The following is a 22,608-nucleotide window of genomic DNA, read 5'->3' as shown; positions in this document are numbered from 1 at the left end:
TGTTGCCCACAAAACAACACACACCCGCTACTTGCTCGTTTCTGCAGCCTTGGCCGACATCAAAGATCGGCGAAGAGCTCATACAATTCAACAAAAAGGAAACCAAGACCCAATCAAAACAAGCAGGCGTCTCCAGAGAAGACAGGCAGAGACCAACAGGCTGGTGAAAACGCTGCTTTCCACTCATCAGGAAGCCGCAAATGCAAACCACAGGAGATGCTGCCTCACTCAGCCAGGGGCCAAAGACCAGAAACAGCAAGTGCTGGCGAGGGGTGGAGAGAAGGAGCTGGAGCACTGTGGGTGAGATGCAGCCCCCTGGCGGGAGGCTCCCAGGAGGCTGGACGGGTCTGAGACACCTGGAACCAAGAACTTTAAAGGGTTCATTTGACGGCGTGTGCACTTCGGCTTAAAGAAAAGCTGTCACAATGAAACGGCAGCAAAGGGCACAGGAGACGCAGGACAGCAAGGGAGACACTAATCAAAACCACAGCAGACAACCAGGGGAACCCAGATAACAGAACGACAATAGCAAACACTAGACAAGGAGCCGTGGTAATAACAACAACAGCACAAGCTACGCAACGATAAAGGCAAGAGCACCGGGAAATGGAGATAAAAGAGAATAAAATAAATAAGGACAACAAAAGAGCAGCTTGTACCTACAGATCACCAGATCACTCATGATAAATGTTCTCCATCAGAGGATTAAGAACTGTCTCGGTTTATTAACGACTTAAAAAAAAAAAAAGGCACCTACTGCAGAGGCTTCTTGGGAGGATCCATTGTGTTGATCTGTGGGAAACACGCAGGAGAGCACCTGGCACAGGTCACCTGTCACCAGCATCTCAGGTGTGATGCCTTGTTGATGCTTCGTCTCCAAGGCCCGGCTGCCAGAGCAAGCAGCCCTGGGGGACAGCTGGGGATTTAGGAGAATGAGAGGCAGCCGCCCAGTCCTTCCTGTGGGACAGAAAATAATGGCATACCTGAGCTGCAGTGCGGCCTGCCAGCAACACCTCCCCTCGGGAAGGCCGGCCAGGTGGCTGGCGGCTCGCCCTCCCCCCTTCTCTCCCGCCCTCTCCAGGGATTTCGCAGTCCCACCTCCTCCTCCTCCGGCTTTTTGCCAAAGGGAATTTCAATGACAATGGGAACCTGTGCAGGAAGGAATCTGGAAAGTTAGTGGGAGGCCAGAGGCGGAGATGCCACCGGCTGGGTGGAGGGGTGGTGCCCTGGGGGTCCTGTCTGGGAAGCGGTGCTCCCCAGGGATATGGGGATAATTGGGTTCTGCACCCTGTTCCAAGGCGTGAGGGCATGAGGCTGCTACCTCATCAAGCAATTCTCCAGGCACCAGTGGGGTGCCCTACAGTTCAGCTCAATTCTGACATCATGACAGCATATTAGAGCCCCCAGGTGAGGAGCTTAGACCCCAGACAGCATCCCAAGTTCAGACTGCCCGGTAATAGCGATGAGAGCGTCCCACAAGTCCGTCCTTGGGTCTGATCCTTAGCTGCAGCAGCTCACAGAACCCCGAGAAATAACTGACTGGATTACTGGTTCATCACAAAATAAATAATTCAGGTCCAGCCTCGCGGAAGACATATCGGCAGGAAGGTGGGAAGGGGCATGGAGCCTTCCGGAGCCTTCCTGTCCCTTCCAGACCCACGGTTCTCCCCACCCCTCCTGTGCTCACCTGCTGGAGCTTGTCCCTACTGGGATTTGAGGGGAGGCTTCATTATATAGTCGTGATCGATTAACCCATTGGCCACTGATCCAGCCTCCAGACTGTTCCCTCCCCAGTTGGGGGTGGGACTGGAAATCCAGCCCACTAGTTCCAGCGTCCCCAGCTCCCGCCCACCCCCAGCCTTAGGTGGGGTCTGAGTCTCCTCATTAACAAAACAAAGTTTTATCGCTGGATTTCGGGATTCCCTGGGCCTGTGCCCCAGGGCAAAGACCAAACCTTGATCCTAAGTCACGAGGACAGGGAGGGAGCCAGGCGAGGCGGGAAGCCCAGCCTCTCTCCCAGCAGGTGCTGTGCGAAAAGGAGGAGCACACAGGCCGGGAGACCCCTGTCAGGCTTTCCCCAGGACGGGCCAGTGAAGCAGAGGGGTCTGCAGAATCACCCCACAAAATGGATTCCCCCATCCGAGAGTTCTCAGCCCACTCACCCCAAAGACCCCCTCCCGCCTCTGGGATGGCCCCACCTCAACCCAACACTGGGTTGAGGACCCTGAGGCCTGCCTTGGCCGGTACCCCTCCTGGTCTGGCCGCGGGGAGGGAGTTGCTGGCCAGGCGGGGCCTGCTCCCCAAGGTTCCTGCAGAAAACCCACCTCCCGTCCAGGGTCAGCGCCTGGTGGGGCCGGTCACTAGGGGCCCCCGCCCGCCACAACCCCAAGACCACTGGGGCTCAGGGGGCAACGACAACGGGGTGAGCGGGGTTACTGCGGGCACAGGCGGCGGCCGGCTCGGCCCGCACAGCGTCCAGGCCCAGGAGCCCGAAAGGCCGCTCGGCCAAGCTGGCGCGGCCCCGAGGCCTGGGGCGCAGACCGGGCCCGGCCAGGCCTGGTGCGCCTGGGGGTGGCAGAGGCAGGCGGAGGGGGCGGCCCCACCTCTGCGAGGCTCCTCAGTGTTGTCTCCTCCCGGGCGGCCGCTGGAAGCCGCGTCCCTCCTCCTCCTCCCCGGGGCCAGGAGCCCAGAGCCGAGGCCCGAGCCGCGCTCCCAAGATGGCTGCGCCGCCGCCCTCCCTCTCTCAGGGCCCCACCTCCTGCCGGCTCGTGATTGGACGGCCTGGGGCCAATCGGCCCACTTGGCGCTGAATAATTAACTAGTGGGCTTGTGATTGGTTCGCCCAGCTCGCGCCTCATTGGTCCGGCGAGGAGCCAGCGCCAGGTATAAAAGGCCAGCTCTGCGCCAGGCCACGTGTTTGTGGCGCCCCGGAGCCCTCCGGCCCCGTGGGGCTGGGCTGGGGCGGCCCTCCAGGGACCAGCAGGGCCGCGGGAAACCCTCGCCCTCCGCTCGGCCCAGGCCGGAGGGCCTCTCCCAGCGGCTGCCGCCCGGGCGGGAAGGAGCCGCTCTCCCCCGCAGTCCAGGCTGATGCCCCGGGGGCTTTAGGACGAAGGGCCCGGCCGCCCCGACGTGAGACCGCAGTGCGGAGGGAGAGGCCGGGAGGCCGGGAAGGCTGGACCCTCCAGGGCCGCGCCTGAAGCCAGAAGCCACGTTCCCGCGCGTCTTCACGGGCTCGGACTCGGGAGGCACCAGCAGCTCCCTGGCCGCACGTCTGTCAGGCGAGGCGGGTTCCGGTGCCACCCGTTAGCTGTCTCATGGTCAGCCCGCTGGGTCCTTTTTCTCCAGCTAGGACGCCCATCCTGGGTCCTTCTCACCCAGCGCGCTTTGCCCCGGCCTGTGGAGCCCGGCTCCCGGGTTAGCGTCCTGAGTCAGAAGTTGTAATTCGCGGCCTCCCTGATGGCCTAGGGGTTAAGTCTCAGCGCTATCATCTCGATGGCCCGAGTTTGATCCCCCGCCAGGGGGCTACCCACATGGCGCGGCAGACCTCTCCTGTCTCCCCGCTGCTCCCCGCAGCAGTGTATCTCAGTGGATCTGCCTGTTCTGCTCCCCACTCTGTCTCTGGGGAATCCTGTCATTCCCCGCATCTCTGTCCTGTACCGCAGCTCTTGTATGCATAAATAAATCTTAAAAAAAAAAATGAAGTCCTAATTTGTTGGCCTTCAGGACCGGGGTAGGACCAGGGCCCTCCAGGGGCCCTGTGATTGGCCGCGAGGAGGGAGTTCCTGGCTAGGCGGGCCCTGCTCCCCAAGGTTCCTGCAGAAAACCCCACCTCCTGTCTCGGCCTGGATCTCTCTCCCATTTTCTTTCTTCTGACCTTCTGAAAGTGTTTAACGGATGTTATGAGTGAGGAAAGATGCTAGTCAAGCCCCAACCACCCAGGAAATCCCGAGGGCCTGAGAAACCTCAGGAAGCCTGGAAGAAAACTAGGGAGCCAAGGCAGGCTTGTGAGACAGAGAGAAGCAAGGTTTGCACCTGGTGTGGAAACGCTGCCTGGGGCTGGCTGGGGATGAGCTGGTGGGTGACAGAGGCGTGAGGTAAGCAGCCAGGGTGAGGGTCTGGGAGCACGGGAGGAGGCCCAAGTTCAGCAGGGGAGAAGGGACAGGATTAACAAGGCTGGGGAGGAAGAAGGACAAGATGTCTGGCTCAGTATGGCAGTGGGAGGGCTGAGGTGGGTTGCTGAGCTCACTGCGAAGAAGAGCAGCTGAACTGGGCCCCGGGGCACCCAGGAGGTGGGGGCTGTGGAGGGTAGGTGCTCAGAAGCTAGAGACCAGTATTTGGTGGTGGGCTGGGCCTTGTGAATAGGCGGCATCTCACAAGAAAGGGACATGGTCCCTAGGGAGACATTGTGTCCTGGGGGTCCAGACCAAGGGGCTAGATTGATGGGGCCAAGATGGAGCATGTGGGGTTTGAGGACAGGTGAGTGGGACAGATGATGAGCTCTGCCTGGATGGCTGGGGGTAGGAGGGGATGCTGATGCTGGGAAAGAGGAGACCTGGGAGCCATCCTGCCCTGGGGTGACAGGTGACATGGCCAGGAGTATGCTGTCAGCACAGAGGACACAGCTTAGGACGGGGCGCCGGGAACACCCTTGTTTGCACAGACACCCACCGGTGGAGGGGAGAGAAAGGTCTATTCATAAAGGAGGCTGGAAAGTAGGAGGGGACCCAGAACTGATGAAACCCCGGAGGCCTGGAAAGGAGCGAGTTTCAAGAGGAGGAGGCCATGTCCAGTGCCTGCTGAAGGTTGAGTAGGATGCAGACAGAGGAGAGACAAACATGGACGTCTCTGGTGACCCAGACAGACCATGGCTGTGGTGTGCAAGCTGTGAGTAGATCTTCACAGAGACATGTTGCTGGGAAATGGAAGAAACGAAGGGGGCATGGGGCTGGCTCTGGTTAAATGCTGTTGTCCCAGCTTCATCCAGCAGAGGGTCAGGCTCATGGGGCCTCTCTGAATGTTGAGTGAGTGAATGAATGAATGCATGAAAGAGCAAATGAATGAATGAACAAGCTAATGGATGGATGGCTGCATGGATGTTGGATGGATGGATGAGACAGACTAGAGAATGACAGAGTGTGTAAAGACAGACAAGAAAACAAGAACACTAAGTCATAGCTGATATTTCTCACATCTGAGCAAGAGAGATCCTGACACCTCAGTTTTAAAAATTTCTTCTTTATAGGGCCTCCCCTGGTGGTGCAGCGGTTGAGCTCTGGGCTGCAAAGCTGCCCGCAGCCTCTGCAGGACTGGTTTGAGACCCTGGTTTGAGCCCCGGCCACTGGTGAGGGTCCCACATGGCACAGCAGACCTCTCCTGCTGTGCCTGCTGCTCCCCTCAGCAGTGTATTTCGTAGGTCTGCCTGTTCTGTTCCCCGCTCTGGCTCTGGTGAATTCTCTCACCCTCCATGCTTCTGTCTACATCCAGTGCTTGTATAAATAAATAAATAAATCTTTAAAAACAAAATTCCTTCTTTATAAAGAAATGAACTGAAGAGGCAAAAGTGTCCTTTCCGGACACACACGCTGTCCCCACCTACTTCTTGGTGCCTGTGTGATGGTTCTGAGAGGAGACACTGTGTGGACAATGGTCATCCTTCTGGTCATTTTCCAGGTGAGCAAGCTGAAGCCAGAACAAGGAAGGGACCAGATGGCCCCCCAGGAGCCAGGGTCTCTACCCGGGTCTGTAGGATTCCTCTGCAACCCAAGGGAACATTCTTGCATCTATCTGCTTCTACCTGTACTCATCCAGCCACCCACTTGTTCGTTCATCTGTTTGGATAAGTGAACAAGGTCTGAAGTCAAGCAGCAGTTCTGCCACCTACCAGCTGTGTAACTTGGGGCAAGTGACTTCATCGAGCCATGCTGTGACTCCATTTCCACATCTATGAGGGGTTCCTCATCCCTGATGTCTGGGTGACTGAGGTCTTTGCAGAAACTGGGCTTCCTGTGGACCTGATGAGGGTCCTCGCCCAAGGGTGAGGCACAGGTACTTGAGGCTTCCTGGGGGAGGTGGCAATAATGCTTTGACAACAGATGTGCAAGGCAGTCTTTGCCCTCTTTAAACTTCCAGCTACTAAACGAAAGGACTGTCTTCATCCAGAAGCCACAAGCTGGAAGTCTGTGTATCAAAGTCACCAGCCATCACTCGCCACGCCCGGCAGCCCCAGGCAACTGCTAGTGTGGATTTGCCATTCTCCATGTTTCCCATAAAGGAGGCCCTAGCTGAGGGTCCTTTGTAGCCGACTTCTTTTCACTTAGTGGCATTTTTTAAGGTTGGGTGATGTCAGTGTAGTGGAATTCACTGAGGGATGGGCTTTAGGATGACTCAAATGCTGGACTTTATGTGATGTGGATGGTGCTTGAAATAAAAGATCAAGGAAGAAAGGAGGGAGAGGGGAAGGAGAGGAAGAGAGAGGGAGGGGGGCGGGGGAGAGAGAGCGTCTGGGTTGGTCCCACAGCTGTTTGGGGTTTTTGGTCCGTATCTTAAAAACAGGAAATGTCCCACCAAAAATCTGAATCCCAGCTTCTCTAGAAAATCAGAGGACTTGACCATGCTGGACCCACATTTCAGTGGAGAGGGGGGAATTTCACGTGTAAATTGCACCGCAGTAAGCAAGATGCCCCCAGAACCCACAGACAGGAAGGCCTGAGTTGGGCGGCCTCAGAACAGCTCAGAAGCTGGAGATCTGCGGGTCTGGGTTCTGGGAAGGAGACCAAGCCCGGAGAGGGGAGGAGGAGGGGGCCAGCACCCAGGGGCACCCCCTCGGGGTCTTCAGGAGCTCTCTGTCTCCGATCACCCCGGTTGTCTCTAAGTCTCTTCCCTCGAGTCTGGAGTCTCGCTCACTCTGGCAATCAGGCAGACAGCAAGGGCAGAGATCTGGCCCCCATCACCCCCCCCCACCACCACCACCTGCATCTCTTTCCTGGGGAAGCTCTTACACAAAGAAAGATGATCTTGGATTTAGACAAGGCGCTCTGTGAGCTTCTCCGAGGGGCGGGGCCCAAAGCCTTCCAAGATGAGCGTCCACTGCATTTACAGCTGAAGAGCTCCCAGGCAGGCTTCAGCGGACCCCAGCCTGGACACCCTGGCCCGGCTCCCTGATGACCTCTTTCGAAATCTTTTCCTCCTCCTCAGTCCCCGGCTCTCACCACCACCTTCCTGCCCCTGCCCTGCACCTCGTGGGGAGAGGCCCCAGGTGTCAGCACCCCACCCTCATCGGCCTTTGTCCCAGGAGTCGGGATTAAAACCCAGCTCCCAGGTCACCCTGAGTCATTCTCTCGGCGGCTGGACTGGAGAGGGGGAGAAGGAACGGGTCTGGGGACATCCTTGCAGAGCCTTCCTGGGCCCTGTTGTCCCCCCCCCCCAGCTCAATTAAGTGTCATTAGCCGAGGAGAGTTTGCACGGATTAGTGGGTGCCCCGCCCTGTGTCTTCCTTGTCCCCTTCTCTTTACCCGGAAGTTCAGTGGGCTGGGACAAAAAGTTAAAAGCTGTGTCGGCTGCGGTTTGGGGCAGAGAGAAGTAGGGGGCAGGCCGGCCAGCATGACAGGTGGCTGAGCGGCCAGGAGGACCTTGGGGGAGCCACCGGCTGGGTGGCCGGCAGGTGGATAGACAGAGAGACAGCATTCGCCGCGGGCAGGACCAGGCAGGTGGAGAGAGAAGGTGAGGGGGTGGCTGGGAGACAGGTTGCGGGCCGGGGAGCTGTGGGGAGGGCATGGGGGGGTGCTTGCCAGGGAAGGGCCATCTCTGAGACGCCCCACCTCTCCCCCAGAGCTTGGAGGCCATCTGCCATGGAGTTCAGCATCATTGTGCTGCTGTGTGTGATTGGTGAGTTCTGGGGCGGGGGGGTGGGGGGACCCCCATCTTCCTGTCCAGCTCTGGCTCAGCCTGTAACTGAGGAGGGGACGGGGGTGACTCTGACTATTCCCTACAGCACTCAGGGGTCGTTGGCCCCTGGCCCCTCCTCTGTCCTGGTCAGCGCCCTTTTCTCATTCTGACCCTCCGTCTCCCTCCATCCATCTCCTGCCTCCTCTTCTCTTTCCCTCATTCACTGTCTGTCTGTCTGTCTGTCTGTGTGTCACCGTCTATCTATCACCTCTCACATCACTTGTGTTTCTCTGGGTCCCCCCCCCCCCCGCGTCACCGCCTCCGAGTCCCCAGATTTCTCTCTCGCCTCTCCCTTTCTGTGTCCTGGTCCCTGACCCTCTCCCGGCCTCCCCGTCCTCAGGGCTCAGCCAGGAGGCCACAGAGAAGATTTTTAACGGCACAGAATGTGTCCCTCACTCGCAGCCCTGGCAGGTGGGGCTATTTGAGGGGACCCACCTGCGCTGTGGGGGCGTCCTCATCGACCACAGGTGGGTCCTCACCGCTGCCCACTGCAACGGCAGGTAAGTCCCGCCCGGGTGGGTAGAGGGAGGGGGATGGGGAGGAATGTGCTGGGCGGGGCTGCGGGAGGCGGGGAGGGGGGGCCTGCTGGAGTGGGGGGAAGGTCCTGCCAGAGGCTCTGAGCTGGGCTGGAAGTACTCAGGGGGACAGGGGGGCGCCCTGGAGCCTGCCTACCCCACCTCATGGCTCCCGCCTTCCCAGTGGCATCTGTCACCAGCCCAGCCTGCCCCGACCCAGCAGGGTCCTCTGGGCTCTCAAGTGGAGGGAGGGGACGGGGCTTCTAGGTCGGAAGCTCAGGATTCTTTGCAAAAGGGAGGTTTCAAGCAGGCAGGGAGCAGTGGACAGATTGGGGGGCGGGGGAGACAGCAGGGCAGGGCTCCCTATTCGCCCCATCATCCAGCTGATGCCCACGAGGTGTCGAGGTGTCCCGGGCAGCGGGGCCTGACTGCTTAGCGTGGGCCCAGCCCTCCGGGGCCACCTCAGAGAACCAGAAAGCAGCGCCTCCCGACGCCCGCTGAGCCGCCGTCACCCCCTTCCCAGCAGGTACTGGGTCCGCCTGGGAGAGCACAGCCTCAGCGGGCTGGACTGGACAGAGCAGATCCGGCACAGCGGCTTCTCCGCCACCCACCCCAGCTACCGGGGAGCCGGGCACAACCACGACCACGACCTCCGGCTCCTGCGGCTGGGCATGCCCGTCCACTTCACCCGCAGCGTCCAGCCCCTGCCCCTGCCCACGTCCTGCGTGGCGGCCGGGACCCAGTGCCACATCTCGGGCTGGGGCACCACCAACCACCCGTGGAGTAAGGGGCCTGGGTGGGGAGTCCCAGAGTGGGGCAGGGGAGGGGCAGGGCTGACGGTGCCGCCTCAGAGGAAGGTGGTGCGAGGGGTCACATTCAGGATATGGTTTGGGGTCAGAGATCTTGGAGGTCAGGGTCTTGGGCATCAGGGTGGTTACAGGTGGGCTGTGGAGGCAGAATCGTGGGTCAGGGGCGCTGTCAGCAGTCTGAGTGACAGCAGGGTCATCAGAATGGGCCAAAGCAGGGAGGAGAGGGATCTGAGGGGGCTGGGCCCAGGCTCTGGGTTCAGAGGTCATGGCAGGGTTGCTGGTCATCTGATTTGGATGTCACACAACCTGGCCAAAATCTGAGGATGGAAACTGGGGTTCACTGGTCTGTGATTCCAGGATATAGGGTTTGGGGTGTGGAGCCAGAGATTAGGAATCATGGAGCCTGGGGTCCAATGAAGTAGGGTCAGGACCAGGGATCTCGAGGATGCCCAGCTGAGGTGGGAGGCCAAAGTGAAAACAAGGATCTTGGGACCAGGAGATAGACAAGGGGTCAAACTGTGGTCAGAGGGTACTAAGATCAAAGGTCAAAGGTCCTGGCATGGGGTGGGAGGAGGGTAGGTCTCTATTTATTGTCTCTGAGTTTGGAGAGACAAAGATCTTGAGTTACCGCATTCAAATTAATAGGTTAAATGTTAATTAAGATTAATAGGTCACAGAACTGGGTTCATGAATTGGTCTTACGGGTCACCACGAAATCAAACCATTCATTTACAGGCTGGAGGACTGTAGAGGGGACCCCACGGTAGGGGGGGTGCAGAGGAGGGTTGGGGTCCTTGGAGAGGAGAGAGGTGGTCTCCAAGTGGGGAGCCCGGGGGAGCCTGCAGCAGCCACCCTCTGCCCCCAGGCCCATTCCCCGACCGGCTGCAGTGCCTCAGCCTCAGCATCGTCTCCGCCGCCGCCTGCCAGGCCGTGTTCCCCGGGAGGATCACCGACAACATGGTGTGTGCGGGCGGCGTCAAGGGCGCAGATGCCTGCCAGGTAGGTGAGCGCGGAGGCCAGGCAAGGTCAGCGGGGGCAGGCCGGAAGCAGGGGGTGGGGGAGGCGGGGCCAGGAGGGGAGCTGGGGGAGCAGGTGAGAGACAAGGAGTCAGGAAAAAAGAGGAGGCACAGGAGCAGGCGGAGAGCCGGGAATGGAGGCCAGGAGGGAGGAGCGCGCAGAGAGCAGAGATGGGGTGCAGGAACAGGGGAGGGATGGGCGGGGCCGCGGAGAGGGGGCACGGCCCCGGGGCTCGCCTCCTCCAGCGGATGCTGGCCCAGGTGAGAAAGAGGGTGCAGGGCCGGGGCTGGAGTGCTCCCCGCCTCCGGCCGCGCTCCCTCCAGAGAGGGAGCTGCCTCGCCAGCCAGGGCAGGCCCAGCCACTGTCCTGGAGCGTGTTTTAGGGGACCCCGCCCTCCTCCCCGGGATTGGCCACTGGTGGCGCGTGCTCTCTCCCCGCATTGGCCAGGCACCCGGCGTTGTCCTCAAAGGACCCCTCCACCTGGGTGGAGTCCCGCCTTCCTGCCCCGGAGTTGGTCATTGATGATGATGATGGCGATGATCATGGGGAGGACCATGATGAATGCGCGCCCCTCATTGGTCAGGGGCTGTAGAGTCCCACCCTCCTCCCCTGGGACTGGCTGCTAGGGAGAGCGTCTTTTTCCCAGTTGGCCAGTCATGATGACTGCCCTTGGGAAACCTGCCCGTGCTCTTTTCTCTGATGACAACCAGGCTGGGGCCACTGTCTTCAGGCCCCGGAGTGATCGGCGCAGCGGGGGCGGGAGGGGGTGCAGAACAGCGTGTCCCCCTGTTCAGACCGCCTTCTGCCTTCCAGGGTGATTCCGGGGGCCCCCTGGTGTGTGGCGGCGTCCTCCAGGGTCTGGTGTCCTGGGGGTCCGTCGTGCCTTGTGGCCAGGACGGCATCCCCGGCGTCTACACCAAGGTCTGCAACTATGTGGACTGGATCCGGACGGTCATGAGGAACAACTGACCGGCTCCTCCATCTCCTGCTTGGGGGGGGGCCTTGACCCTCGAAACAACAATGCCTCCAGCATCGTCACTGCCCTCGGGGTCTGGGGACTGTCCTGAAACTCTGACCCCAGTCAACCCTTTCAAGACAGACCTCTGGCCGGGGGAGTGTGTGGAATAAACATGATGATCTGGCTGGAAGAGCAGTGGTGTCTATTCCGTGTCGGGGGACCAGGGCTCATCCCCTTCCCCTTCCCCCTACAGCTGTAGAAAAAGATCAGAGAGGGTGATGTTTGCCCAGAGGGGTCACACAGGAGTGGAGGAGGGAAAATGGCTTTTAACAACGAAAGCGAAAGCTCGAGGCTCTTTCTCTCCACCCAGTACAAGAGCTTTTCAAGAGCCCAGAAGGACCCGAGGGGGCGGAAATGATTGGCTCCCAAAATAAAAAAGGAAACTGCGGAAATCAAAATTCATGACCATTTAATTAAATGTCTATAAAATGTAACATTCTTGGAACTTGCCAATTGCTCCGTGGCTCTGCTGGAATTGAGAGCACATTCATTTTAACAGGGGTGGGGTGTGGGGGGATGTGGGTTTGTTTTAATGTGTCTGCGAGGATGGAAGGGTGGGGTGCTGGCTTGAAAAGCAAGAGGACCCAGCCGGGATCTTAAAATGGCCCAGCACCCCCCCCCCCCACCATGAGTCCTGCCTTCTCCCCAAATGCATGGGGGGCGGGAATTTGAGGTGGGAGAGAATGAGCTGGCCTGGGAACGTTTTGCTGAGCCCTGGCTGTGCCGGGAGTGCCCTGGAGTCCTGACCCCAACCCCCCCACCAGGCCGGCACCCCCATCTCCCAGATGAAGAAACTGAGCCTGGCAGGGTGGAGCCGCTGTCACGTCACCTGTAGGAAGGCAGGCCAGGGTTGGAGGCCAGGGCTGGCTGCCTGGCCCACTGTCTTGCTCCACAGCTGCTTAGGGGAGAGAGAAGGGCAAGACGGAGGGAGGAGATCTAATTGATAACAAGAGAGCCAGGAGACAGGAAATCGAGGTGGCGCTCATCCATTTTGGCGAGCTTGGGACCTAGGCCGCAGCAGCGAGTAAGTGCTCCCTGTGGAGTAAGTGCTCCCTGTGGTGTGGGGGGACAGGGCGCCCGGGAGGGCTTCTGGGGCCTGGGTGGCCGGAGAGAGGAGGGGGTTGCGGGCCAGGTCAGCAGAGGAGCAAATCCCCAGAGCACCCTGGGGTTGGGGCTCCTGCAGAGGGCTCCTTCCCCTCCCTGGGCCTCGATCCCCACAGGCCCTGACCTGCCTCCCCACCCTCCTGTTCTGCCCCTTCGCCCCACAGCGCAGCCGCCCCACCTGTGTGCCGCCCCAGTTTCCCCCCCACCTCTTTGGAATGGAGAAGGGAGGGGCCAGGGGAGGCCAGGGGCCCACCTGGGCGCAGATTGGGGGGAAGGAGGGGCAGGGACAGCAGGAGACAGTCCACGAGGCGCCGGGAGGAGAGAGACAGAGACGGAGGGAGACAGAGACGGAGAGACAAAAACGATGTCAAGACCCAGAGGAGGGAGACGTGGCGAGACCAGCCGCGGGGATGAGACAGGCACAGAGACAGGAAGAGAAAAATGCCAAGCACAGAATGCCAGAGAGGCCAGACCCCGAGGGGCGTGGAGGACGCACACGCAGACCAGACGGACGGACGGACACAGAGAAGGGGGCACCCAGAGAAGGGGGCTCGCAGAGGTGGCGGGCGGGCCAGCCGGCCGCCGCCGGGGAGGGCCCCCAGCACACCCCGCCCCCAGGCGATAAGGCAGGGCTGGGAGGCCCGTCATCCCGGCCCGCCCGGGCCACCCCCTGCCTGCCCGCCTGCCTGGTGCCTCGAGCTGGAGAGCCAGCCTGCCTGCCGCAGCTGCCACCACTGCCGGCCCCCAGCCCCAGCCCGAGTCCGTGAGTCCAGGAGGGAAGGAAGGGCAGGGCCCCTCCCCCGCCCGAGCATCTGCACCCGGAGAAGGCCCTGTCTTCTCGGGCCCGGCTCTGTCCCCTCTGCTCTGTCCGAGGCCGGCCGGGACGCTGCCTCTTCCGGTCTCCAGCCTGCTGCCCCCAACCTCGGTGCTCTCTGCTCCAGCCCGGGGCGCCGGGGCCAGCCTTCCACCCCCGCTGACCAGGGCACTGAGGACACTGGCTCTCCCCCGCCAGCCCCGCCCCGCTCTGTCCGGCTGTCCTCCAAGGGGCAGGGGTGCAGCAGGACAGGCATCTGGGCACGTTCCTGGCTGAGCCCCATCTCTGCCCTGGGCAGCCCCCAGGCGCCTGCGGTGCCTTTACCCTCCCACCACCTGCTGCTGGGACCAAGGAGGTCTGGGGGCTCCAAGAAGAACAACAGTCTCCAAAACAGGCCTCAGAGTTCCGAGGCCCAGGGCCAGCCCAGGGCTCACCCTGCAAAGCCCTTCCAGCAAGTTCTTTATCCTCCTTGAGTACCGGGAGCCTCTAGCTAAGCTCAGGCCCCTCCAAGGACACCTTCATATTTTAGAGGTTGCGGCCCCAGGGGATTTTGAAAACTATGTTGTTTCTCTGGGGGCAGCAGCCAGGCAGGGGGGGGAGCAGGGAGGGCAGGAGGCAGCCCCCACCTCCCCAGCACGTAACCAGCGGGTCCCTCCTTGTCCCCAGGAGAACCTGGGGCCTGCCCGCCCGCTCCAGGCCATGACGGTGGTGCGGCTGATCGTGATCGCCCTGGTCACAGGTACGTGGGGCGGCCAGGGTGGGTGGGCCTCTCCTCAAGTCTCTAGGATCCCCCAACTCTCTATCTAGGTTTGGACAGAGCTGACCCTCAAAATGCAGAATAATCCATAGGGTCTCTGGAGGTAGATCTGCAAGGCTGGATGTGCCAGCACGGGGTGGAGGGGGACAGGGCGGGTCCAGGGCAGGGGCTGGGGCTGCTGGGGTGGCGTGGGGGTCACTCAGGGTTCAGGACAGGGGCTGCTGAACAGCCAGGGTGGAAGCGGCCAACCTGCTGACAGGGGGCCAGCCAAACGGTGCACCCCAGTGTGGCATCAGGCTCCCTGACCACCCCCTCCCATTTCCGGGATCCCCTCATGCCTGAGCCCCACTTTGCCCCACCCCTCTAGGGCAGGTAGGAGGAGAGACCAGAATCATCAAGGGGTACGAGTGCCCCCCTCACTCCCAGCCCTGGCAGGTGGCTCTTTTCCAGAAGACTCGGCTGCTCTGCGGAGCAACCCTCATCGCCCCCAAATGGCTCCTGACAGCAGCCCACTGCCGCAAGCCGTGGGTGCGGGGGCCGGGGCGGAGCTGGGGGGGCTGGCAGTGGAGAGGCCATGGAGGGGGGGCTGGAGGGTGGGCAGAGCGGGGTCAGGGATGACGTGAAGATGGCCTGAGACAGAAGGAGGGCAGGACCTGAGCTGGGGGAGCCGGGCAGGGTGCTGGGCCAGGGGTGGGGTCCAGCAGGGGCTTGGGATGAGGAAGGGGAATTACATTCCTGCTCTCAGGTGCACCCCCCTCCCCTCCCCTGTCTCCTGTCCTCTCCCACCCCCTGCCTCTCCCTGCCCTTCCATCCCTGACCCCCATCTCTCCCACCTCAGCCGATACCTAGTGTACCTGGGCGAGCACAACCTCCAGCGGCGGGATGGCTGTGAGCAGACCCGCACGGCCACAGAGTCCTTCCCCCACCCGGACTTCAACAACAGCCTCCCCAACAAAGACCACCGCAACGACATCATGCTGGTGAAGATGGCGGCCCCTGCTTTCATCACGCGCGCCGTGCGCCCCCTCACGCTGTCGTCCCGCTGCGTCACGGCCGGCACCCGCTGCCTCATTTCCGGCTGGGGCACCACGTCCAGCCCCCAGTGTAGGGGCTCCCTGGGGAATGGGGGTGGGATTCGATGGTGTTGCAGGGAAGCCGAAGCACCTCCAAAGCTGGGACCTAGTGGAAAGAGAGGGGGCTGTGCCGGGTGCCTTGAGGGGGCTGGAGACTTGAGTTTGGGGGGCGCTTCCGGCAGGCAGGGCTACAACCCCAGACGTACAGCCTGCGGGGTGGAGGCCCGAGAGGTGGCTTCACCTCTCAGAACCTTGGTTTGCTTCTCGATAAAATGAGAACCACCACATGCACCAGGCAGACATGGGCCAGAGTGGTGTGTGTGGTTACCCTGTTGTGGGAGGAACAGAGCCCAGGGGCTGCGGGAGAAGGGCAGGGACCCCCGTCAGAGCGAGGGGGCAGGCCTGTTTTCCCACACATCTGTGCCCTCCCGCAGTGCACCTGCCGCACGCCCTGCGGTGTGCCAACATCACCATCATTGAGCACAAGGAGTGCGAGAATGCCTACCCCGGCAACATCACTGACACCATGGTGTGCGCCAGCGTGCGGGAGGAAGGCAAGGACTCCTGCCAGGTCAGAGAGCGGGGGTCTCCAGGCCCCCACCGCGTGCCCCTGCCACCCCACATCTAGCTCATCCCCAATTCCCACTTCTTTCTCTTTTTTGCATACAAGAACTGGGGTGTAGGCCAGAGGTACAGAGTGGGGGGGTGAGAGGACTCACCAGAGAGAGTGGGGAGCAGAATACGTGGATCCACTGAAATCCACTGCCGAGGGGAGCAGCGGGGAGACAGGAGAGGTCCGCTGCGCCATGTGGGTCAGCTCCCTGGCCGGGGATCAAACTCGGGCCCTAGTGGTGACAGTGATGAGACTTAACTGCTAGGTCATCAGGGAGGCGCCCCCCAATTCCCATTTGTAACCCCAGCATGACCCCCACCTCTGCCCAACTCCCATTGCTAACCCCAACCATGCCCCCTTCCTGCCATCTTTGTCCCGAACCACATCCCCAATCCCATCCCCAACCCCAGCCTCAGTCTCCACCAGCTCCCAGCACCACCGTCCCCACCTCCTGAAGGGCCCATGACCCACCAGGCCCTCCCCAACCCTCCTCCCTGACTGTCCTCTCTCCCCATCTCCAGGGCGACTCTGGGGGCCCGCTGGTCTGTGATGGGTCCCTTCAAGGCATCATCTCCTGGGGCCAGGACCCATGTGCTGTCACCAAAAAGCCAGGCGTTTACACAAAGGTCTGCAAATATGTGGACTGGATCCAGGAGACCATGAAGAACAATTAGCTAGGACCTGGTCTGTGCCCCCCAGGGAGACGTTGGGGGCTCCTTGGCCATGAGATGCTGTCACGGCACCGTCAGCTTGGGGTGGGCAGCTGCTGAGACCTGCCTGGAACCCTGCCTTGCATTAACTTTTGATAGTGACGGACTCACTATCCTTTCTCCAGCCCCAGAACAATTCCTGGCGCCGATGAATAAACCACTGTCAGCAAATGAAATGAATCTTTTGGTGCTTACGACGCACAGGCCCCGGTCCAAGGGCTTTTAAAGCTAACCTACGAGATCATCACAAAACCCTAGGAGGCTAATTATTATGCCCATTTTGTAGAGGAGGAAACCGAGGCACAGAGAGGCCAAGTCACCTCCTCGGGGTCACCCAGCCAGTAAGTCCACAGCATGCTAGGTCCGTCTGCACCCAACCTCCACGGTGCCCCAGGTCTGAGATGGCACTGCATGGCCATCGGCCACACTTGCCCATGAAAACCCCTAAAATCAGAAATGTAATTCATGCCTGATGCTGTGGCTCCAAGGTGGAGACCAATTTGCATCGCCCTGCAGGTAGTCCAGAGCGCAGGCCCTTTGTAGCAGCTGCGCTCACCCCGCCGGGAGGTCACTGTCCTCAGAGGGAGAGGCACGGGCAGGAACCTGCCTGCCCTCCTTGGACGGATGGATCTGCTGTGTGGCCTCCCGTGACTCAGGCCCTCTCTGAGCTGCGCATTGCACACCTGAAAGGAGGGAGCTGCTGGTGTGAGGATGTTGACGCCCCTTGGGGCCTTGGCCTCCCGTGATTCATGGCCCTGTGTGAAGTGACCCCACGGGGGCAGGGCCCAGGAGCTAGTCACCACCAGCCGGGACGCACGCCCCGCCGGCAGGCAGTCCCACACCTGCAGGCGCTGGGCCGGAGCTCACAGCACCCCTGTGGCCGGACTCCGGGGCCTCCTCCCACCCCTGGCCCCTGGTTTCCCTCTTCCCCCGGTTTCTGTGCCTCTGGGTCTCACTCCCACCCCTTCCTTCCAGCTGCTAAGGCCTGTCACCGCGGAATGCACTTCCCTGTTTATTTATTTTGCTCTCGTGGGCGCTACCCACCCATCTCCTACTCAGTCCCCACCGCGCGGCCCTCTCTCCCCATCCAGACAGACTTGGAACAGGGGACCTGGGGAACACCCCACGGAATCCAGCTCCAAAAAAGGTGTTGGGGCCTGGGAGAAGCCTGTATTCCCGGCCCCGCCCAGAGCAGGAATCTGGGGCCCAGGTTGGGCGCCAGCCCCACCCACGGCATAATTAGGGAGAGGGAAAAGGAGGGGGTGAGTGCCTGAGGGCAGGGTGGAGAGTTTTCCGGGATCTTCGGGGGTTAAAAGGGAAGGCCTGGCCAGGGGTCCTGGGCAGAGCTCTCAGCGGCCCACACAGCAGGCCAGAGGCCTCCTCCCTCCTGCCGTTGGCGCTCCCAGGCGAGGCAAGCTGCACCTCACCCAGGTTGGGGCGGATGGCGAGAGGATGGGTGGGGACCCGGGGCCGCGGGCAGGGGCCGTCTGTGCCTCGATTTCCCTAAGGGGCGCACCCTGAGCCCGGGCCCGCACCCCACCTGTGAAGGAGGGCGCAACCCCACGCTCTCCGCGGCTGGCCGACCTGACAGGGGAGCGCGCCCCTGGGGCGCAGGGAGGGCAGAGGACGCCGGGAGGGGCGTCGTCGGGGTAATTGCGCCCATTACGGCGGTTCTGGCCCCGTCGCCGGGCGCCCGGCCCTTTGGTTGTCCGCCGCAGGTTAAACGGGCCCCCGCGGGCTGGGGTGGCCCCGGCCAAAGGGCGGGCGCAGCCCTGTCGGGCATCTGTCCTAACCCGCCCCTCGCCCCCCAGCCCAAGCCCTGGCCATGCGACCCCCGCACCTCCACCTCCCCGCGGCCTCTGGCGCCCCGGCCCTGGCGAAGCTGCTGCTGCCGCTGCTGATGGCGCAAGTCTGGGGTGAGGCGGGGGACAGAGGGTGGCGGGAGGCCCGGGGAAGAGCAGGCTGTGACCCCAGCCCCCGCGCACCTCCCTCCCCGTGGCTCCCCCGCACCCACCCGCCGGCCCGGGGCCGGCGCCACCCGGGTCGGCTCAGCCCCTTTCCAGCCCCCGCCGGCTGCCCCGCCCCCCCAGCTCCGCGGGCCCCGATGCACCCCTTTCTCCTCCGGGCGGCGCGCTTTCCCCGTCCCGCCGACCCGCCCCGACGGCGCGCGCTCCTTCTCCCCGGCCCTTTCTCAACCCTAAATCTTGCCATAATAGCTTTTCGCCCCGACCTTTTTCCGGACGGCAGTGTCTCCTCTCCCTTCGCCCCCCCTGCGGCGTGGCATTCCCGTCCACGGTCACCCCCAGATTTCTACCCCCACCCCCGATAGCCCAGCGGCGCCACACCCGCTCCCTCGGTGGCTCCCGCGTCCAAGCGCCCCACCTAACTCTACCCGGTCCCCTCGATGGGCCCTGGGTGCTGGGGACCCCGAGGCTCTGGGCTTCTGCGCAGGTGAGACATCGCGCAGGAGCCAGGGCGGGCGAGGCGGGGACGGCGCTTCACCCCGCGAAGGCGGCGGCGCCGTTAGGCACAGAGGAAAGGACTCACGGGGACGTGCGCCCGGCGGGCGGGCGGCTCCGGGGCGGGCGGCTCCGGGGCGCGCGGGGTGGTAGACGCGGAGCCGCCGGGAGGGGCCGGCTCTCCGCCTGGTGGGCTTAGTGGGGTCTCCCCCCCGCAGGGAGGCCGGTTTGCTGGGACGCACTGTCTCCCCGCCCCGGCTGGCTCGGCCTGCTGCCCCCGGGGGGCTGTGCCCACCGCCCCTGGTGGCTGGGGCTGGCGCGGGAGGCCGGCGTCTGGGGAGGGGTCCAGGCGCGGGGGGCGCCCAGCAGGACGCCCAGGAGAGGGGAAGCGCGGCGAGCTGGAGCGGGGAGGCTCCAGGGCCGCAGCTTAATTCTGCTGAGTCCTGAGGTGTCTGCCCTAAGCCTCGGCCAGCCCATGGCCAGGCCGAGCTCTGTTCTTTTTGTTTGTTTGTTTGTTTAAGATTTATTTATTTATTTATTTATTTATACATACATCTAAGAATTGGGGCGTAGGTCAGACGTACAGGGAGTGAGAGGATTCCCCAAAGACAGAGCGGGGAGCAGAACAGGCGGATCTACTGAAATCCACGGCTGAGGGAGCAGCGGGGAGACAGGGGGGATCTGCTGCGCCTGTGGGTAGCTCCCTGGCCGGGGATCGAACTCATGGCGCAGTGGCTGGCGAAGGCTTGACGGCACTGAGAGTCTAACCCCCGCGCGCCCCCCACTCTAGTCTTGCTGTCTTTTCTTTAAGCAGCTGTGTCTCAACCTCTCGGCCAGGCCCGCCACTCGGCCCTAACCCCCCTCCTTCCGTCTCTCTCCGCCCACCTCCCTGGGGTTCCTTCACGAACCCCAGTTTCCACCCCACCCGGTCCTCGCTGCGGTGCGCACAGCCCGGGCCATGTGGCCCCCCTCCGACCCCAGAGCCAGCCCTCGCCGTGCCCGCCGGCCCTCACCGCCTCCCCGCTTCTTCTCCAGCCGCGGAGGCCGTCCTGCCCGCCCTGAACAGCTCGGGCCCCGACCCCGTGGGCGCCGGCGCCCCGTGCCCGCGCGGCTCGCAGCCCTGGCAGGTCTCCCTCTTCAGCGGCCTCGCCTTCCACTGCGCCGGCGTGCTCGTCGACCAGAGCTGGGTGCTCACGGCCGCGCACTGCTCCAACAACAAGTAGGGGCGCCGGGGGCGCCGGAGGGGCGGCGGAGGCGGGCTTCGGGCCGGGCGCGGACCGCGGGGCAATTCTGAGCCCGCGCGGCCCGTCGGTCCCCAGGGCGGCCTGCAGGGGAGCAGCGGGGCGGCGCTCTGGCCGCCAGGGGGCGCTGCGGCCCTGCTCGGCGCCTCGGGGCCTCCCGGCACCCCAGCCAGCTCATTCTCCTTGCGTTGCATTTATGGTGTGGGCGGTTGGTGAGTGACAGAGGGCAGTCAGGGCCCGGCGAGGCTAGGGGTTCAGAACTGAAAATCCTCACCTCCTGAGGCCCCCACCGACAGACAAGGAAGGGGCGGGTTTATCCAGGTCGACAGCACACCCCAATCCCAGCCCTCAATTCCTGCAAAATTCTGGAGCCCAGGCACCTCTCTTCCCGCCAGTCCCGGCCCCTCGCCCCCAGACCCAGGAATTCATGCCCCCACTTCCTTTGTTCCAGGGCCTCCTCCCCAAGACCGGGGCCCAGGCCCTACTCCTCCTCCCAGGACTCGGGTGCCTGCCCCCTCCCCCCCCAGCCTCCCCCCTTCCCCTCCGTCTGCGCTGCCTTCCCAGGAAGGCTTTGCCTCCAATCGGCTCTGGCTCTTCCCTCCCAGGCCGCTGTGGGCGCGCGTGGGGGACGACCACCTGCTGCTCCTCCAGGGCGAGCAGCTCCGCCGCACCTCCCGCCCCATCCTCCACCCCAAGTACCGCCAGGGCTCGGGGCCCCTTCTGCACAGGCGCACCGACGAGCATGACCTCATGCTGCTGAAGCTGGCCAGGCCCGTGGTGCTGGGCCCCCGGATCCAGATCCTGCGCCTCCCCTTCCGCTGTGCCCAGCCTGGAGACCACTGCCAGGTGGCGGGCTGGGGCACCACCGCCACCCGGAGAGGCAAGAGCTGGGGACCCTGGAGCCCGTGTCAGGAAAAGCAGGCCGGGGGCCTGGACCCCGGGTTGGAGGGAGGGGCCGTGGGCCTGGACCCCCAGGTCTGAAAGAGGGGGCCAGGGGCCTGGAGCCTGGGATGGCAACAGTGTGGGTATCTAGACTCCTGGGTCCTGGGGAAGTGGGGGTGGCCCCCAGGATTACCTGGCATTTCTCCCGTCAGTGAAGTATAACAGGGGCCTGAGCTGCTCCAGTGTCACCATCCTGAGCCCGAAAGCCTGTGAGGTCTTCTACCCTGGCGTGCTGTCCAGCAACATGGTGTGCGCGGGGCTGGAGCAGGGCCAGGACCCTTGCCAGGTAGGGCCAGCCGGGAGGGCCTCTGACTTACAGAGCGAGGATCGGAGGGTGTGGGAAAACAGACGACCCCACGCCGGTCCCTGTCCCAAGCCCCTGCCTATTCCCTCAACCCACCCTGTTCCCAGATCCTAGAACTCACCCCATGCCTCTCCAGCTCCCCCCAGCCCCCACACCCGCCCCCTCCTCCACATCTCCTCATTCTTAGTCCAAAGCCCCCATCTCGGTTCAGCTCCATCCCACCCTCCCTCATACCCCATTCCAGCCCCAGCCAGGCTCCGGGCTAGCCCAACCCCTGCCTCCCCCATCCCCATCCCAGACCCAAAGTGGGGCCCAAAGTGGGGTGTTTGACCATCGTCTCTCCTGCCTCCTGCCCCCAGAGTGACTCCGGAGGCCCCCTGGTCTGTGACGAGACTCTGCAGGGCATCCTCTCCTGGGGCATTTACCCCTGCGGCTCAGCTCAGCACCCCGCTGTCTACACTCAGATCTGCAAATACTCCTCCTGGATACAGAAGACCATCCGCTCCCACTAACCTGCACACACCTGTCCCTCTCGTCTGGGGTCGGCTGGGCTCTCCCAGGCTCCAGTCGAAGCCTGCCGCCCAGTCAGCCGCGCCTGTAGCCTCTCTCCTCTCCCCTTACCACCTGCCCACTGCTGTCCTCTGCCCCCCCTGAACCCCCAGTGCATTAGGTGGCGGTAGAGTTTTGTTTGAGAGAAGCGAGAAGCTGGGTCCATCACCCCCCCACCCTTCCTCGGCTGCATCTTGCTGTGTGACCTTGGGCAAGCCAAGCACCCTCTCTGGGCCTCAGTTTCATCACCTAGAAAATGGGGCCATCGAAGTGCCTACCTCATCGGTGTGTTGTGAGGAGATGATATAACGTGCGCGTGTAGATCGTTAAGATAATTGCCGTGTGAAGAATGAACACAGTGGGTGGCGAGCTCTTATTAAATGTTACCTGTTAAAGTCTGCGAACAGGGCCTGGTGAGAACGTGTGTGACTCTGCGCCCATGGGAGAAAAGCACAGGGGTAGCCCCCAACCGTAGCCCCCCCACACCCATCCTACTCCCGAGGGATGATGGGAGAATCGCATTCCCCACCCCATCTTGAGTTCCACAAAGCGCCCTTAGCCACATCCGTCTTCCCTCCCACTGCTTCCGTGTCTGGGTCCACCCAACACCAGTTCCTCCTGTCCCAGGAGAAGCTGGACTGGCCCTGACTCACAGGTTATGGTCTCGGCCTCTGGACGCAAGGGACCTCACCCTGAAGGCATCCAGGCCCAGAGGGACTGTCCCCACCTCAGATGCTGA

General features: G+C 62.5%; 2 protein-coding genes across 2 annotated transcripts; both read left to right on the top strand.

Annotated features, from left to right (window-relative positions):
* The first annotated feature begins 7,847 nt into the window (after window positions 1-7,847).
* Window positions 7,848-16,451, top strand: LOC119248685 (kallikrein-11-like). The gene is made up of 10 exons (XM_037515559.2): window positions 7,848-7,884; window positions 8,285-8,444; window positions 8,983-9,242; window positions 10,134-10,267; window positions 11,099-11,236; window positions 13,888-13,960; window positions 14,346-14,502; window positions 14,817-15,082; window positions 15,486-15,622; window positions 16,186-16,451. The coding sequence occupies exons 1-10, from the start codon at window positions 7,848-7,850 to the stop codon at window positions 16,336-16,338; spliced, it is 1,515 nt and encodes a 504-aa protein (XP_037371456.1). The 3' UTR covers window positions 16,339-16,451.
* A 1,748-nt stretch (window positions 16,452-18,199) lies between these two features.
* Window positions 18,200-22,265, top strand: KLK10 (kallikrein related peptidase 10). Its single transcript, XM_037517112.2, has 5 exons — window positions 18,200-18,290; window positions 19,869-20,052; window positions 20,680-20,954; window positions 21,169-21,302; window positions 21,680-22,265. Exons 1-5 carry the CDS (start codon window positions 18,200-18,202, stop codon window positions 21,830-21,832), a joined length of 837 nt encoding a protein of 278 aa, XP_037373009.1. The 3' UTR covers window positions 21,833-22,265.
* Window positions 22,266-22,608: the final 343 nt, after the last annotated feature.

Source organism: Talpa occidentalis, unplaced genomic scaffold, assembly GCF_014898055.3.
Source record: "Talpa occidentalis isolate TD23 unplaced genomic scaffold, MPIMG_talOcc4v2.1 talOcc4.17, whole genome shotgun sequence".
Lineage (NCBI taxonomy): Eukaryota > Metazoa > Chordata > Mammalia > Eulipotyphla > Talpidae > Talpa > Talpa occidentalis.
Note: the sequence above shows the minus strand (reverse complement) of the source record. Positions and strands in the feature narration are given on the sequence as shown.